The sequence below is a fragment of the Aotus nancymaae genome, unplaced genomic scaffold, assembly GCF_030222135.1.
Source record: "Aotus nancymaae isolate 86718 unplaced genomic scaffold, 86718_ANA_hifiasm-v0.15.2.pri h1tg000064l_1, whole genome shotgun sequence".
Lineage (NCBI taxonomy): Eukaryota > Metazoa > Chordata > Mammalia > Primates > Aotidae > Aotus > Aotus nancymaae.
In genome coordinates, this window is record NW_026988479.1 from 94,403 (window position 1) to 119,210 (window position 24,808).

The following is a 24,808-nucleotide window of genomic DNA, read 5'->3' on the forward strand; positions in this document are numbered from 1 at the left end:
ATATGGTTCTTCTGTGCTCCTGGTACCCACCCACACATGTTTGTCTGGACAATAAATAATTTTATATGTGTACTCTGTGCACTGTCTGGAACTGGATGGCTTTTCATATTCTGCAAAGTGACTAGGTCTTCTCATGAAGCTGAGGAAAGCAGCTTTTGCAGGTTCTCGTTAAACAAGTTGGCCTCTGCGGCTGCTCAAGTGAAATAAGACACATTAAATGTTTTCAGTCAGCTCTGTCAACTTGAGTTACTTCAAAAGTTGCCTGTCAACGTGGATATCAGGAAGACATCTACAAGACAATATACAAACTGTACAAATGTACATGTGAGTCCTCAAAGAGCTGGCAGGATCAAAACTGCCCACTGGGCCAGGAGAATACAAGGCATTGACTCTCTGAGGCACAGGAAGTAGTGGGTCATTTTTTTTCCTTGGTAGGAAATGTATGGTTGGAAATTACATTTGGGGTGTTGTTATAAAAATATTCGGTGAATATTAAATTTTAAAAACATTTCACTCAATAAGCCGAATTAAGTTTCCACATTTCAGTCAAAACCTCAAATGGACAAGCAAATGTTTATTTATTTACCTTATAGAATATTTCTTAAATAGCTAGTTATATTCATGCACACATAAACAGACTCAAAACTAGGAAAGACTAATAATTTTAGATAAAACTAGAAATCCAGAAAGAACACACTTCCCACAGTTGTTTTATTTCGATAGTCTGTACCTCACTTTTTCCATAAGAATAATGGGCCTAATTATGGGAATCCTCTCCATAAATGAGAAAATGCTGACTAGATGGTGCTGACAGAGCAACAGAAGGTTCTCCAGGCAAAAGTGTTTAATTGTCCAGACACACCAAATGTGTCATGTGTCACATAAAGGAAACAGCCACATCGCTAATGTCCAAGGACTGAAATACTGTGAAAGGGTCTCAATTACATGTATTGAGTCTGAAGACTTAAATATGAAATGAATATATATGGGCATAATGTGTATATATATATATATAATAATTGCTTAATTTCCTATTCTTTTACAAGAAATTATCAAGTGAGCAGTAAGCACCTTGCCTGCCTCATAGCACTTTTCTACCTTCTTGAGTCTCCTGACTGGGTTAAGTCAGCCTTTGCTAGATACCCTACAATTGTGCCCACGAGCCTAATTCCGCCTACTTTCTTTGCTGAGAACAGCTTTTGAAAATCCATGATATGCCTTCTCTCATATTATACCTTATTTTCCTTTTGCCAGGAAAATATCAGCCAAACCTATTTGAGAACAGAAAGGCCCCAGAAGGGCATATAGGAATGCTTTCGTAGATATTACTTTAAAAAACTACCTTGATGGTTCTTCCTCCTGCTGTAGTTTGATACAGAGAAGAAGCCAAGGAAAAAGAAACTAAGAGAGGAAATAGAAGTGGCAGGGGGCAGGACAGCACTTGGATGTGCCAGGGAAAACTGCACACTGCATGCATCAAGTGACAAATTATATACTGTAAACAAATCATGAGACACAAAAGGTTTTCTAGAAAATCCTGTCCTTCATCCTTCTTTACTCTGAAAAAGCAGAATCCAAAAGGAAATGTTTACAGAGACAGAAACACAAGTAAATCAGATTCCTTCCAGCTCAGCATGGATGCTTGACAGACTAATTTTCTCCCTTGAGTGTTTGAATTCTTCATATTTAAAAGTCTCTTTTAAGTTTGTTCACCTGGGAGAGAAAGAGCCGTAAAAGTCATTCTAGACACAAGCGGAAGTTAAATCCAAACCTTTCTGTCATCCCAGCAAAGCCCTCCACTGAGGCAGAGCCCAGCCGTGTGGTCTCCCGGGAGTATCATCTGCACTCTTGCTTTCTCTTGCTGAACAACTTTGATTTTTACTATGAAGAGAAAGTCTCATTCCCTTTCTACCTCGGGTAGGATTCTGGATATGCACATTGACAGCTATACATCTGGCTTACAGCTTCACCCCCTTTGTCATCAAAATGTCAGCAAGTCCAAAGTTGGAAAGGATAACTCAGATGGGCCCTCTCATCCAGGAAGTATAAACTGGTACAACTCGTGGGGAAAGCAGTTAGGCAATAAGTGTTTCCACTACATTAGAAATGTTTGTATACTTTGACTCAGCAATTCAGTTTCCTGAAAATTGATCCCAGAATAAAAATTCCAAATTCATAAAGCAAAACAAAAAACCTTCATACACAGAAATATGTTATGTAATGCTATTTATATTTGTCTAAGAATTTGAAAGCAATTGTAAATATCCATTGTTAATGGAATTTAAATTAAGCTTTGGTGTGTCCACTCCATGGAATATTTGATATTTTTTAAAATGTTTCCTAGAGGGTGTTTTAATAACATCAGAAATGCTTGTGTTTTAATGTTAACATTAAAAGAAGGCAACACTTTAAAGTGTATCTACCTAGAATGACTAAGAAATTATAGCAAGGTTGCAGGATATAAAGTTAATATACAAAAGTCAATCAACTTCCTATATACCAGTAATGAGTAAGTAGAATTTGAAATTAAAAACATAATAATATTTATATTAGCAACTCAAAAGTTGAAATACTTAGGTAATATAAAAGTAAAAGAAACATGTTTAAGATTTGTATTAGAAAAACTAAAGACCAGGCATACTAGGTCATGCCTCTAACCCAGCACTTTGAGAGGCCAAGGTGATGGAGCGCGTCTCAGCCTTTTGGCTAAGATCAAGTGAGAAGCCAAGGTGGGAGGATCATCTGAGCCCAAGAGTTCAAGGTTACAGTGAGCTATGATTGTAGTACTGCACTCCAGCTTGGGCAACTGAGCAAGATCATGTCTCTGAAAAAAAAAATTTTTTTTTTAATTAGCCAGGTGTGGTGGTGCACACCTGTAGTCCCAGTTACTTAGGAGGCTGAGGAGGGAGTATGGCTTCAGTCAAAAAGTTCAAGGTTGTAATGTGCTATGATCACACCACTGTAATCCAGTGTGGGTGACAGAGTAAGACCATGTCTCCAAAATATCCCAAGACCTTTTAAAATTCAATAATAAGAAAACAACTCTGTAAAAAAAAAAAAAAAAGCCAAAAACCTTAACAGATAGCTCATCAAAAAAGATATACATATGTCTGGTAAGTACTTGCAAAGAGGCTCCGCATACATATTGTCAAGAAAATTCACACTAAAGCAATGAGATACCACTACACACTCATTAGAATGGTCAAAATCCACAACACTGACAACACCAAATTTCTGGTGGGAATGCCAAACAGTATTGCTACTTTTCCAGAAGACAGTCTGGGAGGTTCTTATAAAACGAAACATACTCTTATCAGATGATCTAGCAATTGCACTCCCTGCTATTTACCCAAAGCGGTTAAAAACTTTATGTCCACACAAAAACCTCCACATGGATGTTTATGGCAGCTTTATTAACAACTGCCAACCTTGGAAGTTACCAAGATGTCCTTCAGGAGTGAATGGACAAATAAATTGTGATATATCCAGACTCAATGAAATAATATTCAGCACTCACAAGCAATGAGTTATCCAGCCACAAAAAGACATGGAAGAAACTTCAATGCATATTGCAAGTAAAAGAAGTCTATCTGGTCAGGAGCAGTGGCTCACGCCTGCAATCTCAGCATTTTGGGAGGCTGAGGTGGATGGATCATAAGGTCAGGAGTTCAAGACCAACCTAGTCAACATGATGAAACCACGTCTCCACTAAAAATACAAAAATTAGCTGGGTGTGGTGGCAGGCACCTGTAATCCCAGCTACTTGGGAGGCTGAGGCAGGAGAATTGATTGAACTTGCAGAGGTTACAGTGAGCCGAGATCGCACAACTGCACTCCAGCCAGGGTGACAGAACAAGACTTTGTCTGAGAAAAAAAAAAAAAAGCACCAATCTGAAATGTCTACAGAATGATTCCAACAATATGATATTTTAGAAAGAGCAAAACAATGGAGCCAGTAAAATCATCAGTAGTTGCTAGGGATGGCGGAAGGAGAGATGAATAAGTGGAGCACAGAACATTTTTAGGGCAGTGCACATACTCTATAGAACTACATAGTGAATACAGGTTATTATACATTTGTCTAAACTCACTGATTGTGTCACACCACAGGCAAACCCTAAAATAAACTATGAGCTTTGGGTGATGGTGTGTCAATTAGATTCATCAACTGTAACACGTATACCACTCTGGTGGGGAATGCTGATAATGGAGTGTCTATGCATGTGTAGGAAGGGCAAAGAATATGTGGGAAATCTTTGTACCATCCTCTCAATTTTTCTGTGAACCTAAAACTGCTCTTACAAAGCAGCCTTTTTAAAAAGTGTAACCAGGTCAGGCACAGTGGTTCATGCCTGTAATTCTAGCACTTTGGGAGGCCAAAGCAGGAAGATCACTTGAATCCAGAAGTTCAAGCCCAGCCTGGGCAACATGGTGAGACCCCACCTCTACAAAAACACAAACAAAAAAAACCTTATCCACTGAATGATCTCAATAAAGACACTAAGACAAAGGGAACAAAATCAAAAATAGCCAAGTGGGACTATATGAAACTAAAAAGATTCCACATAGTAAAGGAGACAATTAACAGAGTGAAAAAAAAGGAATGGAAAAACATTTATAAACTCTGTTTCTGACAAAGGTTAATATCCAAAACAGGAACTCCTTCAAAACAATAGCAAAAAATATTTAAAAACTAACTCAATGAAAATGTGTGCAAAATGGGGCCAGGTGCAGGCTCACCCACCTGGCCCCATTTTACACAATTTTTCATTGGGTTATTTGTTATTTGCTATAATCCCAGGAACTCAAGAGGCCAAGATGGTAGGATCATTCGAGGCCAGAAGTGCAACACAAACCTGGGCAACACAGTGAGACCCCTTCTCACAAGAAAGTTAGCCAGGTATGGTGGCACACGTCTGTAGGCCCATCCCAGCTACTTGGGAGACTGAGGCAGAAGGATCACTTGAGCCCAAAAGTTTGAGGCTGCACTCCAGGCTGGGTGACAGAGCAAGACCCTGCCTCTTTTATTTATTTATTTTTTTTAAAGTGGGGTTTGGTTGAACACTTGAATAGACTTTTCTCCAAAGACACACAAATGACCGACAAGTATGTGTGATGACGCTCAGTTCTCAGCATCACTAACCACAAAGGAAATGCAACCAACACCATGAGACACCATCTCATACCTGTTAGGATAGCGATTATTAAAAAATGAAAAGATAACAATTCTACTTCTCGGTTATTTATCCAAATTGAAATCAGGATCTTGAAATGATGTCTGTATCCCCATGTTCATCACAGCATTATTCACAATAGCCCATGTATGGAAGCAAACTTAGTGTCCATCAATGGGTGAGTGGATCAAGAAAATGAGGAATAGGCCAGGCACAATGGCTCATGCCTGTAATCCCAGCACTTTGGGAGGCCAAGGCAGGTAGATCACAAGGTCAGGTGTTCGAGACAAGCCTGGCCAACATGGTGAAATCCCGTCTCCACTAAAAATACAAAAAATTAGCCAGGCATGCTGGCGTGTGCCTGTAATCCCATCTACTCAGGAGGTTGAGGCAGGAGATCGCTGGAACCCAGGAGGCAGAGGTTACACGAGCCAAGATTGTGCCATTGCACTCCAGCCTGGGAGACAGAGTGAGACTCCATCTCAAAAAATAAAAATTAAAAAAAAAAAAGAAAATGAGGAACAGACACACACTGGAATATTATTGAGGAACCGAGACACACTGGCATATTATTCAGCATGTCAAAAGGACATCCTGTCATATGTGACACCATGCAAGAGCCTTAAAGATACTATGTCAAGTGAAGTAAGCCAGTTACATAATTATTACACATATATGAAGTATCTAAAGTAGTTGGCCAGGCAGAAGCAGAGTGGAATGGTGGTTACCAGCAACTGTGGGTGGGAAAAAGGGGAAATTGCTGCTTAACAGGTATAAAGTTTTAGTTTTTCAAAATGATTAGAGACCTGCTGTACAACACTGTATCTAGAGTTAAGAAAAAGAAAGAAAGAAAGAAAGGAAGGAAGGAAGGAAGAAAGAAAGAGAAAGAAAGAAAGAAAGAAAGAAAGAAAGAAAGAAAGAAAGAAAGAAAGAAAGAAAGAAAGAAAGAAAGAAGAAAGAAAGAAAGAAAGTGAATTAACATATTAAGTGGTCACCAAAATTTTGAGATTATAGATTTTCTTCCCTTCTACATTTTTACTTTTTGTCCCGAATCTCCTAAAATGCCATGTATTCCTTTTATAATCAGAAAATAAAAACCATATTGAGGATATGAATGATTTAAGGGAAAAAGTATGTCAAATATTTTGTTCATCTTTTTTTTGGCAGATTAATCTAACAATAACAAGGTTGAAAGCCGAAATATAATAAAATGTAATGAGATTTTATAATGGATTTTTTATATCAATGGCAAAGTAGATTTCTCTATTTTCAATTATCTAGACCAAACTTAATTTAAAAGTAACATATTCCTGACTAGAAAGCTACACTACTCAAACAGGTATCAAGACCATATCACTTTGTTCCACGAATTTACTCAACATTCAACAAATATGTATGGCGCACTTACTCTGCGCCAGGCGCCGGGGAGCCAACAGTGAACAAAACAGATGGAATTTGTGCACTTAAGAAGCTCGCAGCATAGTGGGGCTGAAAGTGATGGTTTATATACATCAACCCAGCTGAAGCTGATTCAAATACTACTGCCAAAATCAGATGCTAGAAGTATAAAGAAATTCCTATCATTCTGTGTTTAAAAATAAACTCCAGTTATTACATCACATTTGACTCCCTTTGCGAAGAGCACTTTGTAAAATATACAGGAACTTTTGTGAAGGGGTAGACAGAAATCCAGAACACCCAGGAACTGTGTGAAGAGCAAGGGCTCTGAAAGTCCAACCACAGTGTGTTCAAAGTCAGACTCTCCCCCACTTGCCAGGTGTGCTACCTGGCATAGGTGAATCCCTTTCTAAGTCTCCTTTATTAAAATACAGATCACGACAGTGGGCTTACTTTGGATTTGGTTCTGAGGATTAAAGGAAATCATGACCTGACAAGCATGCCTAGCACAACGCCTGGCATAAAGTAAGTACTCAACAAACCAGTCCCTTCTATGATCCACAAAACACACGTTTACACATGAAAACAACAAAGAATCAAGGACAATGATGTAAAAATCAACAAAATGGGACTGCAGACAGTGGGAGTGACTGTTGATGGATACGGGGTTTCCTTTAGGATGATAAAAATTTTCTGAAATGAATTGTGGTGATGGTTGAACAACTCTGAATATACCAGAAAACACTGAATTATACTCTTTAAGTGGGTAGATTATAAGTTATGTGAATTATATCTCAATAAAGCTGCTATGAGAACTTATTTTTAAAATGTCAGTGAAATATTTGAATCAAATGCCTACCTAGGACAACAAACTATTCTTTGCAACCAGTGAGACTATTTCCATTTTGTAATTAGAAAATACATCTTCAGTTCAAAGTCACTATACTATTAAGACACTCAAGATTTTCTTACTAATTCCTTCTTTACAGGAAGAAGATTAAAAAGCAGAACAATACCACATACACACAAATATTACAAGATAGTGCTTACATCTTTTACTATGCCTAAGTCCTAAGAAAAAACTAAACTTTTCCATTATATATTCACCTATAAGAATAAACCTGGCTACAATCTCAACCAATACAAGAAAAGAGGTAACAATGTCTTTACACAGTGAATTTTAAACTTATTGCTTCATTACTTAGCACCTAAGTCACTACCAAAATATATACACAAATGACACCAAAAAACAAATATTTGATCTAAAAACATTAAACTGAATCCTACTCAACAGCAGCTTATTTTTCACATTGACAAGAGTTAAAGTGACAGTCTATGTTGTTGCTTTCCAACAAAATACACAATCACTCATCACATCCAAATTTGGCTGCATTACCTCATCAGGAAAGCATAAACAACTAGGTCCAAGAGTAAAGCAAATCCAGGAAAATGGCACAAAACCCAGAACAATTCCTTCCTTCCTTTCTCCCCATTCAGTACACTTTATTGACTGTCTATTGTATGCCTGTGTGAAGTCCTGTCTTCCATTTTTTTTTTACCTTCTGTATTTTTCTGTGAAGCTGGTAACGTTTGTTTCATCAATCTCAAAATGAAAATACCTTGATGAGTTTTGTTGCTTGCTATATAACCTTAATTCAATTTTATTTTTACTAAAACGATTTTTTTTCATCATTGTACTCAGAATCATCAGAGGTAACTAAGGTGGTCTATGGTCCAGTCAATTTGATTTGCTATTTGGGTTGCCTTTTCCATGTGAAAGTGGGAAGCACTTGTGTACTCTGGAAGTTCACTGCTACCCTGAGCTGCTCTGCTGCAGATGATGATGAACCTCGAGGAACCAACCACACTTTCACCGACAGCTTCCACGGCAAGATGGCCCAAGGAGGCGAGAGGAAAGTTCATAGCCAATATAGAGTGGCACTAACTAGTAGTTCTTCCAGCCCCTTAAAACTTCTGCAGAGTTCATGGCTGAAGCTCACCCCTTGACCCTTTTTCTCATTAGCATGGTGATTAAACAACCATGCTCACCTGCCCAATTCGCATACTGGATGCTGATTTATCTCCATGTAGCATAGGAGTGGTAGGAAGCATGCCTATTAGCCATCTCAAGTTCCCCGTTACTGCACTGTTATCATCGCCACTGTCCGGACACGGTAATGAAATACAGACATCTTACTCCTCTTGAAAGTCAAAGTCGAACTGATAAAGTCACTATGATATACCTCAATAAATAATATTTCACTCTGTAAAGTACTGTACCAACTCCATGCTGTTACTGAAAATACAAAGTAAGCCTGGATTAATGTTTAATCTCGCCTCAAGTTAATCAGAATTTCAAAAGAAAAGTTCTATTTTCAGTAGTAAGACTGGTAAGGAAATACTGCAGAACAGGAATAACAATACCACCGATCCATCTTCCACTACATAGGATCATTTGCCTTTTGACTAATTAGCTTGAGGCTGAGTAAGATGGTGCACTATAATCCCAGCACTTTGGGAGGCCAAGGTGGGTTGATGGATTGAGCCCAGGAGTTTGAGACTAGCATGGGCAACATGGCAAAACCTCATCTCTACAAAAAATACAAAAAAAAAAAACGAGCTGGGTGTGGTGGTGTGCACCTGCGGTCTCAGCTATTTGGGAGGCTGAGGTGGGAGGACCACCTGAGCCCAGGATATCGAGGCTGCAGTGAGCCATGATCACAACAACTGCACTACAGCATGAGCAACGAAGTGAGACCCTGTCTCAAAAAAAAAAAAGAATCATTTCTTTCTCCAATTAATTACCTTGAAAACATTGATTCCCAAAATCAGTTTCCTTCCTTGAAAAACGCATCAGATGAAGAAAGTCCTCATACAAACAAGCATTCTTCCTCTCACACCTGGTACTGAGTCTTCTCATTAAAATGATAGTCACTATTTTAAGTTGCCAACAACTTTCCTTAATACTATGGGCTTCTAAAACATCTCAAAAATAATTCAGTGGAGGGCACACGGAAAGAAAAGTATTGCATCTGGCTCACTTGAGAAATCACCAGGAAGGCCCACTCTCCCCACGTCAGTGAATTAGGAGGAGTGGTACTACCAGTTGTTTGTTAAGCCTCTTAAATCCTCTGTGGAGTTCATGTTGAGGAGCAAAGCCAGATCCTCTTTCTCGTCAGCACAGTGATTAAACAACCCTGCTCCCTCATCATAGGATCTCGATAGACATTATCTGCACTGTGAGGTAAGCAGGAGTCCCTACATTCATTTTACACCTGGGAAAGTGAAGTAATAATGCATGTGTCTTCCTTCAATGGAAAAGGTCAAGGAACTTGCAAAGGGCTAGGGCATCCGCTCTTTGCCGTGAGACCGTGGTTCTCAGCCTTGTTGGCACGTTAGAATCCCCTAGGGAGCTTTGACAAAACACCAATACCAAACCAGACCAAAATGCCAACCAGGACTAAACAAACGCCTGAAAAGCTCCCAAGGTGATTCAAAGGCACAGTACGGAGAACCGTCTTTGGCAAATACCAGTTTTCTTTCTCTCACTTTCTTTTCTTCAATGGCCGTACATAACCAGTAAGGAAGTGAAAGGATTGTGAATGACAGAGTGGCAGAGCAGTAGTAAGTAGCAGTCATAACAATGGCGACGGATTGTTCTCAGCCTAACCAAGTACATTCTCAGGTAAGGCAAAAAAAAAAAAAAAAAAAAAAAGCCAATAAGAAACACAATTCAATAAAAATCAGAAACAAACACATTCATAAAGGCTACTAAGTTCAGCACATATCTATTTACACACATTGCTATACACACCATGTTTTTTCTGGTTTATTTATTTATTAAAGAGCAAATTTTCAAACAAATGCCCATACAGAGGCATGTGTGTCCCAAATGGCAGGAATACATGCTAGGGAAATTCTTTCCAACATCTGTGAGTAATTCTGTACCATACATCATTGCTCCTATGCATTCACCTTAAAGAAAAAAGATCAGAGTAGGATAACCAAACATCCAAATGCAGTAATAGTTTTTCTGTCCTATTAGGCATGATCTGAAACCCATTAATTTTTTCCAGAGGGAACTTCACTAGTAACACTTTATTGAGCACAACTTGGTTCTTAGACAACCAGTACTTCATGTACCGGCAGTAACACTAGGGGAAAGACTATGACTCAAAGAATCCTCCTCTAACGAGAAATTCCAAACACGAGAAACAATTAAGTATTGAATGGGGATTTTCCTAGTCCAGTCTTGCTATTCTCCACCATCCAAAGAAATCACAGTACTATTCAATATTCCCCAAAGAGTGCAGACACGAACTCTTACAATTCTAGGATCTTAAAACGCATGCACATATATGACCTTCACACACATATGAACGGATGTAACAAATTAGGTTTGTGGAAAACACTACCAGGTTACACAATACTCTCAAAGTGAAAATACCAGGGACGGGGGGTTTTATTCAACTCCATCTACAGGACATTAGTCAAAGGCACCTGACAGTTTTATAAACGCTCGACTTGAAGCTCTTTGTTAGTGAAACCTCATACCACAAAACTATTGTAGCTTACTCTCCCCTCCCCTTCTCCCGGAATCCCTCTCTTTCAGCTCTGCCAAATAACTGGCTCCCAGTGTGTTTGTTCTGTGTGTCTCTTTGTTTTTCCCAAAAGGGAAAAATTAATGGTCAAGTGGGTTTAATTTTTAAATTGGTACAAGAGCTTTAAACACGCTGCAGTGAGAAAAAATGCAAATGGAACGCTCTTGCAAATGGTTGCACATTAAACATACATCTTATGACCCAGGCCTTTACGAAGACGAGTTCTTAAATTCTTTGGAGGTCAGAAGTTTAGTTTATTCAGCAAGAATAACTCTATTAACAGCTCCAGCTCCTTCTTGTCACCACAGTAAACATCCACACATTCCAAATCCTGGAAAATGTGAGGCAGTAAAAAGAAGGCTGGAGCTGCCAACAGCCTGAAAACCTTCTAAAGCTATCAGTCTGTTGTATGAACGTGCAAAGATATCCACAGAGATGGATGGATCAGAGAACATACAAAAGCAGCTACGTTGGACCCAGGAGACCAATTTTTCAGAGGACAGAGTGGAACTGGTGAGGCTTTATGTATATCACTATCAAATAATAATAGTAGTAATAATATCTTACAGCTCTTTAAGCATATGCCCAGAATTCCACATCAACTTAGGTACTGCTATAGTTTTTAAACACCGATTTTTCCCTAAATAATCCTATCTTTTAGAAGAGGCTAAGGTTAAAAGTCAAAACTAAGCAGACTTCTAAGCAAAGTGAAAAATAACCCAAGCTTTATAGCTGTTCCAGAAAGTCTGTGGCTAATTTTACAGCATCTACCACCCAGTGAGGTCACACTGCAGGAACTCAGTCCTATTCCACACTTGAATAAATAAAATCATGACAAGCAATAAACTGATGGGCGTGCTAAGTCACAGCTAAGAAATGGGAAGACAGCGCTTCACCCTAATGAGTAAATTATCCAAGTACAAAAAATTCTGATGTTCAAGTTTAGGGAAATTAACCCTTACTCTTTCTGTTCCTGAAAATTTGCACCTGAACAAATTCACTGTGGCCTTATTAATGTCTTGATTCCTTTTTTAGACTTTTCACACTGAAGTGTCAGTCTGAAAGCCTTATCCACCATTTCCCTTAGAGAAAATCTAAGAGAAGGCAAATTGTACACAGCCCAAGAGAATAACGTGATAGAAGCTTGCTGCCCATACGGGACCCCTTGTACAAGGAGGGTGACTGAACAGGCAAGCAAGATGAGACAAATTCTAGCTAATTCTACATCAATTCCTCCCCATGTGGTTCCACAGTATTGTTTTAAATGACTTCCCAGAATATCTGAAAAACCCAAATTAAAAGTCTAAGGAAAGAAGAGACCCAAAACTCAAAAATTTCTAAAGCCAAAAAAAAAAGCAAATTTTAATCACTTCCCTCTGAGCAAACAAGAGCTGACCATAGCTACTTTCAGTTTCTTTCTCTGATTCTTTCTTGTATATTCTTTATTTATACTTACCAGTGCTAGGTACAAATATTTTTATTTAATTATGAAACATATCCTACAAGACTATGTCTAATGTAATATGTAGAATTCAGAGTTCTCTAAGAATCTTTGTTTTCTATCTTGAAACAGCTTGAGCCATTTTTTACCTTTTTTAAGAATTATGCTTAACACCTGTCATCTGATTTTCATTGATTTTTATTCTCTTCTTTCATCCCCCAGTTTGTCACCATCTTTAACTATTTTTTTATCAACTACTTCTTGCCCAGCAATTACCCTCAATATATCCCCATTCCCCATCCACTCAGCCACTTTTGAATACATGTCACCTTCTCCCTTTGAGTCGCAGCCCTCAATTTTTTCCCCTTGATTCAGACGAATCGAATGAATAATTGTGAGTCTCAGACCCTTCTCATTACCCTCATCCTGCCCTTACTCCTCTGGCCAATAACCATGATCTCAATGACTGTCATCTCCTTTATCTCTGACCGATCTAACTTACAGGGGAAAAAAGTTCCCCCACGCCTTCATTTTCCTTTGTTCCCTGGTGCACTCTGAAGCATCCTGGGGCACTCTTCTTCCCTTAGCTCTTCTACTCTTCTCATTCCCCAATGGAGCACTGCAGCTCTTCTTGGCAGTTTTCAATCATTGGTTGGCTTGTTAATGACACTGGCTATGTGAAACACTTTGTACCTGGTGATCCTGTGCTATGAGACACGGCCAACCATGATCTGGACTGACTATCAGCATGGCATATGCTCTCATTTACATTTCAACAGTAATGATAGATTAATCCTGATCCATTTCCTTTGAACCTTGTTTCTCTCATGACTAATGCATTGCCTTTGCCAAATGGCTTGCCGAGTTAAGGAGCAGAAAATGTTCTACGTCTCTGGCCATAGAAGAGAAGTGACCAGTTTAACTGGGGCTTAAGTCTTTGGCCCTGGCCTCATTATTCCTGAGCACCAACTGGTCACACCACATCATGACAATAGTCCTCACTACGTACAAGAACCATGGCTCAATTCAGAAAGGAAATATAAGCCTGTACAACACAGAAACCACCATGGCAAGACAAACACATTGGTTGGCACCCTAAGAATTAAATTAACTTGAGCTCTATCCCCCTTCCTAATTTCCACAATACCCTTTTAGGGGAAGAGTAAACCCTGACCCTGCTTCTCACAGTCCTTCCATGCTAGCACTTAAAGAAGAGAATCACTTTTAGAAATACCCGACTCATTCACAATGTAAAAGCAGTCATGCATAAGACAAACACAGCTCTTGTTTCAACACAAATCCAGAGAGCGTAAAAAACCACTTTTCTTTCTTCTCTGAATACCGCAAAACAAATTCTCCTCATAGGTGGACGTAAATACATCGTGGGGAAGAGGGCATGGGGAAATATATAAAAATAAATTGTATTTACCTTCTTCTGTTTCATGCCACACGATCCCTTCCAAATTCACACTGGTCCCGGGTTCACAGGGCCCAAGACACTCTGGCTCTGTCACTACTCCAACTTCACATGTATTGACACCCACGGAACGAGTCCGAACCAAAAGCTGTTCAACCGGTGCTGCAATATTGGATGAAGATGGGGAAAAGTAGGAGGGTAGAATCTGAGGCGTGAGACTGCTGGAAATCGGCGGTGGTGGCGCTGGCACTGTAAACAGGGGGTCAACCTGAAAGACAGACAGGCTTACTGCAGAGGTGCTGCATTCTGTGAATTCCTCTTAATGCAATTTGCTTATATCACTTCAAGAATACATCACCATTCCAAATTCCATTTGCAATTATAATATGCTTTGAGTGTTTTAATGGTGCCAAAATATAAAGTAGAATAGAAATGAGCATTTTCCTTTTTCATGCCAAACAAGGTAAACAGAGTGCTAGCTCCCTGAATCATAAGCAGGCCTTCAGTGTTCTTCTGAATTCATCAGTGGACAACTGTTAGCCTCAGCAGATGTGAATGAAACATGTTTTGCAAAATTAAGGCTACTTCTCACGTGTAACAAAATCTTACTTAAAAAATTACAACATTTTCCAAAGGAGAAACTCCAATAAACACTAATAATTTAAGAGATGAACTAAAATTGTTTTCAAAGTACTTTATAAACCATAATGAATTAAATCACTACTAAAACATATTAGCTTTGCTGAATACATAAAACATAAAAACTTTATTATCTACACCAAAACACATAAACTGGATATTGTTTGCATGTATAAGCATCAACTCCTAATTAAGTATTCTACTGTAAAGTTTAGCAGAATTCATACAAGGTGGGAGATGAATGCATGTACCCAACATCAACATAACTTGAGTTTCTCTGATGCACAAATCCTTCCGTGGTTAAACTGCTAAAGACCCCTAATGAGTTTGATTAAGGCTCAGCCACCGTCTCTCTAAATATAGGAAATATAAATCGCAGCCAACCATAGATCTTGTGATGCAATGATATCTCTTTTGCACCACTATACCCAGGAGAACAGCAAAGGAGTTCTTCATCACAAAAAGTTTAAAAGTCTGGCCATAATGAAATCAAAGGCTATGCATGTACTAAAGAGTACATTCATTTGGCCCATTGCAACAACTGCTGGGACTGCTACAGAGAGCTTTCACCCTGATGATTGGTTGTGAAAATGCCAAAGGCAAAGCCCATTTGTACCAGGACTCCAGATTACCTATGTCTTCATGTTGCGCATAGAAACGGCCTACACTTATGACACCTCGCATGTATTATCAGGTGGGCTAACAAATCCTATATGTAAAAAGGACACATCGAAGATCATTCTGGTAAAATGCTACCTTATTCTGCTGTTCACAGATTCCCAGTTATCCACTGTAAATTATCTTTAGTAGCCACTTGGCTATAGGCATAATAGTATATAGTCTTTGTTGGTTTTTTTTTAAAAGAAACAAAACAAAAAGAGTGTATTTCAAGAGTCATATGAGGAAGTGTGCTCCTAGTTAAACAGCTGAAGCAGTCATCTGTGTGGGCTTCTTGTTCATATGACTGTAGGAACTATTTCTACAGTTTGCATTTCACTAAAATGATAAACTGACGTTCACTTGCCTGAGTGATCCAAGATGCAACAGAACAGCCTTTCACCCATCTGCATGTTAAAAAAACTTAATTTCCTGCTCTCAAAGCTGCCATAAAACTTCTTTTGCTCCATGCTTTTTATTGTTCTGCATTCTTGATCACAGAGCCCAAGAAAGAAAAGCATTTAACAGCCCCAAGCCCCAGATACTGTGATTTATGCTTTTGTGTAAATGTAGCTTAATGTGGATCAAAGTTCACACTGATAGTTCTTATTTTAAAACTGAGCTGACAAATGAACAAAGGGGTTCTGAGAGAGGAAATTTAAGGGGGGAAAAAAACAATGCTACCTCGTAGTCTTCATTACCACTAAAAGACTGGCTGAGATCAGAATCACTTTCCAGAATTAAAAATAAATAAAAGACCAAAGAAAATGATAAACCAGTTGGTTTTTTTGCACGCTTTCCAACTTCTTAATTTGTATAGTTAGTTGTAAATTGACTGCAATTTGATGTCATGTGTATAAATTGAAAAGACAAAATAGAACATTATTCTGAAAACATTCTTCACATCACCTGATCAACAGCCTACATTAATATCAAAGGAACAAATGTAGCTTGAATTGGATACACAAGAAAACGGAATAAAAGTAGAGGTGAAGAGTCTTACAGTGTATCAGTTCTCTGGTTTGGAGATGAGACACAATGGGGCAGTAAGAGTTATGGTGGCAAGACACGCTAACACTAGGACTGGCGCCTATAATAACTCTGATATTAACTAGCTTATGACCCTGGGGAGTCCTTTAACCTCTCTGAGGCCCATTTTCCTCAACTAGGAAACTAGTTTTCTAGTTGAGGAAAACTTGGCCAAATTCTTGGCCAGGCATAGTGGCTCACACCTATAATCCCAACATTTTGGGAGGTCAAGACGGGAGTATCACTTGAGGCTGAGAGTTGGAGACCAGCCCGGGCAACACAGCAAGAACCCCATCTCTACAAAAAAGAATTTAAAAATTAGCCAGGCACGGTGGCATGTGTGTAATACCAGATACTTAAGAGACTGAGGTGGGAGGATCAACTGAGCCCAAGAATTCAAGGCAGCTGTGAGCTATGATCATGTCACGACACTACAGCCTGGGCAACAAGCAGGCCCCTGTCTCTTAAAAACAACAACAACAACAAATGCATTCTTCAGCCGCCTAATAGTGATGACAAATCCTATCACAACAGTTTCTAGACTAAATCCTTATTTCAACATAACTCCACCTATAGATACCTATAGATATATTTGCATGCAGAAACACACACACACACACACACACACACACACACACACACACCTCTCTTTTTCTGTCTCTCTCTGGGATATTTATGTAATTTCTAAGATCAAATTTCTATGAAATCTGGCTGCCTTGAAGGGAGAAGCCAGAGTACTCTGGGCCTACCTGTAAGTTAATTGTGTTTGTTTCCAGTAACACAATCCAAATGTAACCATGAAAGTTCAGTTGATATTTACAGAAAGAACCTTTGAGCCCAGTTCAACATGTTTTAAAATGAGAAAGCTAAGGTTCAGGGAGTTTGACTATAAATATAAACAATCATAAATAGCACCCAATGCGATCATAGTCTAAAAGCCTTAAACGCGATAGCTGCTATTGTTCCAAGGCTCACATCTTTGACTTGAACAAGTGAATTTCTCTCTTCGTTTTTCGACTGTAGTATCAGCTGTCTCATGGTGGCTCAGAACTGCCATTCCCATAGGTACCAGACCAGCACTACCAGTGAGAGGAGAACCAAATAGGAGAACTGCACCTTCCCCCCATTCCCTGTGAGATGTAGGGACTGGGGAGGAGGTGGAGCACAAAGTCTACCCATGTGACCTACCATAGGCCCCTCTTCCTTGCAGGTCACCAATTAGAACAGAATTTGCACATGGGGATTACAGCCACTCCAAAAGTTGTTTTTATGTGGCAGGTACGTTACTTTTTAAAACATTACATTTCTTTTTTTTACCAACACTTAAAAAAGTTAGGGAAGAATTTAAATGTATCCTATTTCATAAAATAACAACTGGATAATATGCTCTGCTGGGCCCACATTCCTCGTGGCATCAACTAACAGGGCTGAGCTTCACTGCAGCCTTGCCACATGACTTGCCCAACCAGAGGCTGCTGGAGCTTGTGCTTCCAGCCTCTCCCTGAAACAAACACAGAACATCGCCTAGCCCACCCTACTCAGTCGAGGGAAAACTATGGCCCATATTTGCACAAGTGTAATAAGCTATCTCTAGTGGCAACCCGGGTACACATAAAACAATGGCATCCTAGAAGCAGAAAATTGACAGGAGTTCAACATACACTGGGAAACCGAAGAAGGATGGAAGGGAAGTAATTCAAAGAGTGTGGCCAATTCTTTCTGCTAGGTAATGCACCCAGTGGGAGCTGTTCCCCCAAAAAGGTTTCAGTTCTCTAGTGTATCTCAGTGTCAAACATGAAGTCACATGTATCAAATGCAAAGCAGCATTTTAAAGCATTTTCAGAAGTTATTTTTGCCTTATCCAAAAGATCAACTCCACTGTACCCTGATTTCTCAGGTCACTGATCCATACATGAAACCATAATTTCTTCAACCAATGAAGGTCATTAAGGCAGAGGGTGGAAATGGTTTCCACAAGGACTCCCTCCAGTGAGGAGGCAGCCTACCACACCCTGAACCTCTGGTTCTGTGAGCAGACAGAATTGGGTTCAAATGCTGACCCTGTCAGTACTCTTGCTCTGTGGGACCCTGAGCAAGTTGCTGGGCTTCTCTTCTCTAAGACTCAGTGTCTAGTTCTAAGAAATGGGAGTCATAATAACAATTGCCCCCACAAGGGTTGCAGTGAAGACTCGGTCAGACAATCCATGCAAAGTGAATGCTCAGCATAGTGCTTAGCTCAGTAAACACTGGCTTAAAAGTCCCTGGTCTGATATTACAGTTCCCTAACCCTGCACACAACCTTCCAAAGCTCCTTTTATATCCTACTATATTTAACATAAATCTATAATCCCCTCCAAATGCATGGTTAAGTGCAGTTAAAGTATGTTAAAAGTATAAGAAAGGGGGCTTAACCTTGAGAAGCTCAGCCTGGGGAAATACTGCATCTTTCATACACTGGCATCTGGCAGCAGTCGACTGACTGGCTTAACCCACCCCATTTTACAATTTTATGGCAATGATGGGATCACCATGAAGGTCCTGATGAGTCCTGTACTACTATGGAATCTCCTCCTCCTAATCTCTAGTTGCAGCTTTTTTTCATGCACTGCTGCCCTAACCGTCTACTGCAGCCCACCTCAACTCTATCACTCATCCACCCAATAATTACTACACACCTGCTGTGTGCCAGGCACCATGCAACCTGCTGGGACAAGAGTGGTCCAAACCGACCAGGTCCCTGCCCTTGTGGACTGACCGTGCAGTGGGCAAGACTGTGACACTCGTCAGATCATCACACAAATACAGCAAAATTACAACCATAATTGTAGAACCACAACCAAAGGACCCTTCATGGTGGCCTGAGAGCAAAAAGTAGGGTGTTAATGGAAGACAGGGTGGTGCAGGGATCTGTCTTCATTGGGAGTTGGAATCCCAGCTCTACTGTTAGCTACAAAACCTCAGGCAAGTAGTTTGATCTCTCTGGGGACTCAGTGCCTTCATCTGTAAAACGGAAATAACACCCGACTCATGTGACTGCTACATAAGATCATACAAATAACCTGAGCTCAGGGCCTGGTATACAGTAACACTCAATAAATAGGAGCTATCACTATTGTCAATATTAGTATCATTATTACAAATATACCTGAGACCTGAAATCAATAGGCAGTTTGGCCCTATGAGACCAAATGCTAGTATCTGCTACATTCAAAGGCAATTCACAAGAGGCAACTACAAATCCCTTTCTGAGGGGAGAAACACTAATATAGTTCTAATCAGATACTCCTCATTTAAAAATCAGTGGGGGATTATTAGTCTAATAATACTAATAACTGGAATAAAATATCAGAATAGAGAACCGGCCTGTTTTAGCAACGGTTTCTTTGTCAAAGCTCTTTTCTGTCATCTTGATAGGACACTGATGTAACCTATTAGAGCCCAAAAAAAGAGGAAAGCAGGAAAGCAGCCATCTCCACTGGAAAAAAAAAGACCCATAAGTCTAACAGCTGGTGGTGGCAGCCTGTCAAACTGAGGAAAGTTAATGTCAAGAACAGACGTGCGGCAGTCTCTCACTGTTATTTTTGCATGATTATTCCCAGGTGTTGGTGCACGCTGAGCAGTAGCCTGGCTATTTATCACGCAAGAGAGCCTAAGAGTATGGGAGCCGGGAGCAGGGAGGCTGAAGGGAGGCAGGGAAGAAAAGGTTATTTACACAAATAGCGGCACTTAGTGTGTGTAATCAGAGGGCTGGGTTTCAGGGAAGGGCGGCCGGGAGGGGGCAATCTGCAGGGAAACCCTGGCAATATTTTCTCTGTTCACCTTCTTTCAAGGGCTTCCTGAGTGCTGGTGAGGAAGGAAGAATCCAAAGCTGGAGTGTTGGTGGGGACAGCTTTTCATCACTGGGGCATTTGACTGTGTTGGTCAGTGATGCTTTCAGTAATAGGAAACTGACAGCCATTGAGGATAGGTTGCCAGGGCAGGGCTGGAGAGTGCTCCCTGGAGCACTCTGGCTCCACCCAGACCCAACAAAGAGACATTCAGGTGGCTCTGCTGCCAGGTAGAGGGCGAAGTCGAAACCCAGGGCTGCCGAGAAAGAAGCAAGCCTCCAGAAGGAACAGAGATTTGCTCCTTTGCCTGGGGTCAGGTCTAAACTCTGACAAGGAAGCTTGCCACAGCTTTCTCCCATCTGTTGCAAAAATTTCCACATCTATTCTGCTATTAACCCCTCATTCCCGGAATCGCCAACAACCAGAGGGGGGATGGTATTTTACTTTGCTCAGAGCCAGTATTTTTATATTCTATGAGAATGCTAGGGCCCGATTACTTAATGCTCACGTTTTCTCCATATCCTGGTGTTGGGCTGTTTTATGAGATTGCCCACAGTCACCTCTTCATTTAAAAAGCATTAGAAAGAGACTCCACTACCATATAAGGGAAATCACAGCTCTTTAGAGGTGACCACTGCTGCAGTCTCTCACTTTGCATTTTAACCACCCTTTTTCTGCCTGACATCATTGCTTCATTAGCAAAGCAGGAGAAGCTTAAAAAACCGTTTCCTTAAATTAGGGACTGATCTTTTCTCCAAAACTAATCATCAAAGCTGAATTTCCATCCCTAAAGGACAAACCTGTACCAAGTGAACTTTGGTCACTTCTAATTCCGCCTTTTGTAAACGCAGTGGAGACAACTCTTCCTTTCAGAACCGTGATCAAAGCAATTGACGCTTTGCAGCTTGCTGAGAAAACAACATGGGCAAATTCTCACAAAGGGTCTAAGGTACCAGACTTTTTCTGTCTCCTTTAATTCTCACAACATTCTATTTTATAGAAGCAGAAAAACTGAAGAGCTCAGAGGATGGGCAACTTTATCCAAGAAGCTGAAATTCAAGACCAAAGCTCTCTGATCTTAAAGTCCAGGGGTTTTCTCATAAAAATAGTAACATTAGCAGCTACTTTAAACACATACAACATAGAGGGATTATAACTGTCTTACCACATGTAGTGTAGGAGGGATTATACTGTGCATTCTGTCTTTTGATCTTTACAAAATTGTTAAGGGAAGTATTTTACAGATGAGGAAAAGGAAACGTGGGAAAAGTTAAGTAACTTAAAAGGTCACTCAGGGTCGGTGGCCGAGCCAGAATTTGACCCCACATTGGTCTAACATCAAACGCAAACCCTTCTAAATGTAAAATAGAAGATGAGATGGAAAGAAACCTTTCTCCATGGGTAATTTCTGACCCTTTTCTGTATGTTGGAAGCAATATACCTGAATCACCCTTTATTACTCATAGTTCAGAATAGTGAGTCTTGGACAAGCAAATACTTCAAGCCCTTCAGAAACCTTACTTTAAAACTCTACTGAAACCCAAGCTCAGCTTTTGTTTTATTGTAGTTGTTTTTTTTAATCATCCAATTCTAAAACTACAACTACACACAGACTGGGAATTACAACGTCATTTCCACTTTCTCATTACCAGATATAAAGACCAACCCTGCCCTCAAGTGCTGTTCAAGCTTAGCAGCTGATCTATTAAGACTTAGCCTGGGAATGGACCAGGGTTCTGGCCTCAAGGCCAGCGGGGCCAAGATGGATGCTTCCACCTCCAGCTAGGGCCCTGGCCACGCCGAAATTCCAGAATGCCAAAATCCAGGGCTGAGTGCGGTGGCTCACGCCTGTAATCCCAGCACTTTGGGAGGCTGAGGCGGTTGGATTACCTGAGGTCAGGAGTTCAAGACCAGCCTGACCAACATGGTGACACCCCGTTCTCTATTAAAAAGTACAAAAAATTAGCCAGGCGTGGTGGTGCGTGCCTGTAGTCCCAGCTACTTGGGAGGCTGAGGCAGAAGAATTGCTTGAAACCAGAAAAAGGAAGTTGCAGTGAGCCAGGATCGCACCATTGCACTCCAGCCTGGCAATAGAGCGAGACTATGTCTCCAAAAAAAAAAAAAAAAATACAAAAATTAGCTGGGCATTGTGGTGGCACCTGTAATCCCAGCTACTCCGTAGGCTGAGGCAGGAGAATTGCTTGAACCCAGGAGGCAGAGGTTGCAGTGAGCCAAGATCGCGCCATTGCACTCCAGCCTGGGCGACAGAGCAAGACTGTCTCTAAAGAAATAAATAAATAAATCCAGGGTCTGCATGTCACTGCTTTGGGGGAGGAGAAAGGGGGTCACTGACTTGTTTGTGTCTGACTGCCAGAAGGGTCCCTATAGGCAGGTCACAAAGCAAGAGAGTGTACAGCTACATGTGTAAAATCTGCTTTAAACAGCAGCGTCTATTTTTAACTTCATTCTCTAGCCATGACAGTTTTCAAAGCAAAGCAGAAGGTAGTATGTAAAGATAGAATATAATTAAACTACTCAACTCAATGTCTTCAATTTCTTTTGTTATGAAGCCAAATTAAATTCCTCCCTCAAAGGCCTTGAACTGTGTAGAGTTCCATAGCAAAGCGATATTGGTGGAGGGGGAGGAGGCACAGGGACTCTCTTCTACCACACCACATCAGTTGTCACATACTTAGCCTCATTTGTGTTCTTTGAAAACCTGTCCTACTGCTGAGCCACAGATACTTAATCTGTTTCAAAAGTGCCGCTGACATCTTTCACTGCTCAGAGAGCTGTGTGTGCTTTAAATAGTAGCAGTAAATGATCAATGTTTTCATATCTTGTTCATAAGAGTTCTCTGATTTCCTCTCATCCTATTTCCAAAGACACTTAAAGCACAAAACTAAGCCACAAAGAAAGGAGACCATCATAAAGGTACTAAAAAAGCCTGTGTTCTTGAATTAATCCTTTTCACAAGGCCCTTTGTACAAAGCTGAATTCCTATAAAGTTTCACACAAATTCCATTTCTATCAATTAGATCTTGTTCCCAATCCCTTAAGAGTGAAACTTTTTAAAAAGAAAGTTCAATGGTAAATGGGTGTTGCTAAACATGGGTGTGCCTACATTAGCCTAAATCAATTTCAAAACACATGAATCATGCATGTATCTTAGTTGATATTGGTCATTCATAAATACATTGTCCTTGTGTGACTCTTATTTCTCCTTGAAATTAGGTTGAAATCAGAAAGGTTAAAAGTCTTTCATCCTCATGCTTCTGGATGCGGACATGATTTTAAGAAGAAAGACTTTGGGAGGCCGAGGCGGGTGGATCACGAGGTCAAGAGATCGAGACCATCCTGGTCAACATGGTGAAACCCCATCTCTACTAAAAATACAAAAATTTAGCTGGGCATGGTGGCGCGTGCCTGTAATCCCAGCTACTCAGGAGGCTGAGGCAGGAGAATTGCCTGAACCCGGAGGCGGAGGTTGTGGTGAGCCGAGATCATGCCATTGCACTCCAGCCTGGGTAACAAGAGCGAAACTCTGTCTCCAAAATAATAAAAAAAAAAAAAGAAGAAGAAAGAAAGGCAGGGAAAAAGGAAAGAAAAGCCCATTTTGGAAATATCACCGTATTCAGATTTCTCTCGGCTTAACATCAGTTATTTTTCTTTTTCTTTTTTTTCAGGCTGGAGTGCAGTGGCATGGTATCAACTCACTGCAACCTCCGCCTCCTAGATTCAGTGATTCTCCTGCCTCAGCCTCTCCCATAGCTGGAATTACAGGCATGCACCACCATGCCGGCTAATTTTTATGCTTTTAGTAGAGACAGGGTTTCACCATGTTGGCCAGGCTGGTCTCGAGCCCCTGACCTAAGGTGATCTGCCCACCTCGGCTTCCCAAACTGCTGGGATTATAGGTGTGAGCCACCGCACCTGGCCAACATCAGTTATTTTTCTTACCTTCTTTTAGGGAATCTCACTTGCAACCACCTAAAAGGAGTATTTTCAACCAAAATTTTACATATTTGAATTACAAACTCCAAACATGCTGGTCATAACAAATTAAATGAAAAGGAAGGACCTGAGTCACACTGTATGGGAGCTATGTGGTATCCTAAAAAGGTCGAAAACCTGCTTTTCCAAAGCACTGTGGGTCGGCCACAGAAGAAGACAATTTGGACTCCCTGCCCAGGATACTATCTTGGTACTGTTCACTTTCCTCCCTGCAAAATCTGAATATTGCTCACATCAATTCAACATACGTCTAAGAAGCCTCTTATGTATGTCTCCTGCTTCTTCTTTCCATACCTCCCAAATGTTGATCCAAAGTACTGATCAATTTTAATAAATGAAGCCAAGTTTTGAAAATGTAATTTCATTTTGAATCAGTTAAGCAATTGGATAAAGCTCTCCATAGTTTTATCACACAGATGGAATGTTAGAGAGAGAGAGAACACGAAAAGCTTCTGCATTCCTGCTTTCATACAGCCTCTCCATACGTGCATGTATGTGATATTTCCATTCATATGTAATACTTATCTACGTATCTATTTTCAAGGACTCTTTAAAAGAGACATTCATTCTTACTACAGCTCTAGAGAAAGGCAAGGGTGGGTTTTCTCATC

At 40.3% G+C, this 24,808-nt stretch overlaps 1 protein-coding gene across 4 annotated transcripts in view; it reads right to left on the reverse strand.

Annotated features, from left to right (window-relative positions):
* The window catches only part of ZNF608 (zinc finger protein 608), a 113,989-nt gene that overhangs the window by 50,007 nt on the left and 39,174 nt on the right, over positions 1 to 24,808 (reverse strand). For all 4 annotated transcript variants that reach the window (XM_012448232.2, XM_012448212.2, XM_012448215.3 and 1 more), the window contains one exon: positions 14,044 to 14,299. In XM_012448232.2, coding sequence (XP_012303655.2) covers positions 14,044 to 14,299 — 256 coding nt within the window. The remainder of the gene's footprint in view (positions 1 to 14,043; positions 14,300 to 24,808) is intronic.